The sequence below is a fragment of the Equus przewalskii genome, chromosome 1 (assembly GCF_037783145.1).
Source record: "Equus przewalskii isolate Varuska chromosome 1, EquPr2, whole genome shotgun sequence".
Classification (NCBI taxonomy): Eukaryota; Metazoa; Chordata; class Mammalia; order Perissodactyla; family Equidae; genus Equus; species Equus przewalskii.
In genome coordinates this window covers 156,437,358-156,440,132 of record NC_091831.1, presented here as the reverse complement: position 1 = coordinate 156,440,132, position 2,775 = coordinate 156,437,358, and the positions used below count along the sequence as shown (strand labels likewise).

Here is a 2,775-nt window from a genome sequence, read left to right as displayed (position 1 = left end):
CTGAAACAGTCAAGGCTTGCAGTTGAGATCTCAGAAAGTCAATATGCCTGGAGTAAGGGTCACATTCCAGAAATAAGAGCAAAACAGGAGTAGACTATTTTTACAATAACTAAAAATAGTCCTTATATGAGATCAAAGTGATCTGCCTCTATGTATGGCAAAAAGAAAACTTAACTTTTGTTGAATTACTAAATCAATTTTCTTTACAATTTTTTAAGTATAATTTTCAGCATTTAATGAAAAAAAAAATGAGGCATGGTAAGAAACAGGGCAAATGATCAAGAACCAAGAGAAGAAATAAACAAAAAAGATGTTCACATGTGATTGAAGTTTTAGTGGAGACTAGTGTGAACACATATGAAACAAGTTATTTTTTAATTTGAAAATGAGTGAAATACAATTTTTGCACAGGTTTGTAAGTAAGTTAAATACAATTTTTGGCTCTAAGAGCCCAAAAGCTTTTCTGATGAACACTTTTTATATTCTCAGAAATGTCTGCAGGGCCTTTTTCATATCTTTGTTCCGAAGACTATATATCACAGGGTTAATGAGTGGTGTCACAACAGAATAAAAAAGAGTCACAATCTTCTGTGTTCCAGCTTCTTGCTCAGTTACTGAGCTCCCATACATGACCAGCACTGAGCCATAGAACAGTGAAACCACAGCCAGATGAGACCCACAGGTGGAGAAAGCCTTTCTTCTCCCAGCTGATGAAGGAGCTTTCAATACAGCTCTTAGGACCAGAGCATAGGACCCCATGATGAGGAGAAAGAGAATGATGACGGGCACAGCATTCAAAGTGGAGAAGACAAGCTCTACCACAGGAGCTCTTTTGCAAGCGAGTGCTAGAAGAGGACCTGGGTCACACAGGAAGTGGTTGATAATCCTGGATCCACAGAAAGACATCTGGGAGACGATGATGATGGGAATCAAGAACCAGAGGAAACCAAGTGCCCAGCAGCTGGCCACAAGATTGGTGCAGAGACGTCCAGTCATACGAGTAGGGTAATGGAGAGGCAGGCAGATGGCGAGATATCGATCAAATGCCATAATAGTCAAGAAAAAGCACTCTGTAGAACCCAAGGAGAAGAAAAAGTAGAACTGGAGAAAGCACCCCGAGAAGGAGATGACCTTGGTGTCAGAGAGGAAGTTGGCCAACATGTTGGGGACAGTGGAGGTGACGTAGCAGATCTCCAGGAAGGAGAAGTTGGCGAGCAGGATGTACATGGGGGTGTGGAGTCTCTGATCCCAGCGCACAGCACAGATGATGGAACCATTGCCCATGAGGGTCAGGAGGTAGACAACAGAGAAGAGCAGAAAGAGGAGGATCTGCCCCTCCCTGGGGCAGGGGAAGCCCAGGAGGATGAAGCCAGTGATGGCGTTGGAGTTGTTGGGGATTTTCATGGGTCTATGAGCTGTGAAAAGACCCATAATTATTAAATACCCCTGGAAATCAGAGAGACTTTGTTTTCTTTGTGCTTGCAGGAAACTGAGATTTCTTTGTTTATTTATTATTAATTTAACATTTATAGAATGTTATTATTTGCTAGTTATTTTTTCTAGATACTGTGCATACAGTAGTGAACAAAATAGATGAAAATCCCTATATCATGTAGCTTACCCCATGTAGGAGAATGCAATGTAGACTGACATTACAATGTATAATTCTCCCTTTATCTCCTCTTAAACTAAATACACTGGGTTAGCTCTCTTCCTGGCAAATACCTTTGTAAAAGTAGGCCGAAGTTATTGCTATGTCAAACAACAGTGTCATCAAAGTGACTGGGGACACACATGATTCTTGCATTTAGAAAGGTTTCCATAATTTTTTTTAAAATGAATGGTTAAGTGCATTTTCTAAATACTCATGAGCAGTCTCCTAATGCAGCTGCTTGTAGGCAGGTGCCTTGTTGGCTCATGTGATTCTGGAGCAGGAAAATACTGGGACTTTTGATGTCACTTAGAAATTACTTAATAGTTGGCTATATTTCAAGCTAACCTGTCAATTTATTCTCTCTAATGCCACTATCTATCAGTTCAAGAATAAAGCCATCAACGTTTTCTGGGGAAAACTACCTGGAACATAGCACATAAGGCCATCTGGATAGGTATCCTGAAAGACAACATTAACATCAGTAATCTGACCATCTTGAGATAGGTCTATTCTCTGGGATAAGGAGGCAGGGGTGTGCTAGAACCCTTTCTCTAGGTCAAGTTTGTTTATGACTACTTGATTCCATGTCAAGGGGCACTGATGTGTCCAATAAGAACTCCTGTGATTCTAACTGTCTCTGCCTTGATGTCTATCACCACCGGACTTTGCCGCCTCAGCTAGGGTGGGATGGTGAGGTGAAGGTAATTGCGTTAGGAGCTCTGTCTTCCATATGCTTTTGCTCAGCTTTTAAATTCATCTGTCTAGGGGATCAGATTAAGTTTCAAGTGATAATATATTTATTTCTTATGAAGGAGAGCTGAAAGCAGATATGAAAATATCTCATATTCGTGAAATGACTCTCTGCTATATTCATTTGGGAGTAAAACATTCAGGACTTTGCCTTTGTTGAAGAAGTTTACTTACCCCCCCCCCCCAATAATTTGCCTTATCTCTTTGTAGAATGTTTTAAAACTAATGTTGGGGTCATTTGGCACACTACTTACTCATATATGGCAGAAGGCAAGATTTGATGTAACTGATGAGCACAGGTAATTTTGATCTCAGAAGTTAAAACAAAACAAAATAAACATTTTATGAAGATTGTGAGTTTGTACTATTAA

General features: G+C 40.0%; 1 protein-coding gene across 1 annotated transcript; it reads right to left on the bottom strand.

The window, feature by feature from the left end:
* Window positions 1-477: 477 nt before the first annotated feature.
* On the bottom strand, window positions 478-1,431 carry LOC139082483 (olfactory receptor 11G2-like). Its single transcript, XM_070613908.1, has one exon. The coding sequence runs from the start codon at window positions 1,429-1,431 to the stop codon at window positions 478-480; it is 954 nt and encodes a 317-aa protein (XP_070470009.1).
* Window positions 1,432-2,775: the final 1,344 nt, after the last annotated feature.

Bases quoted from the DNA above. Each gene is read 5' to 3' on its own strand.
- LOC139082483 (XM_070613908.1), bottom strand. From the start codon at position 1,431: ATGGGTCTTTTCACAGCTCATAGACCCATGAAAATCCCCAACAACTCC.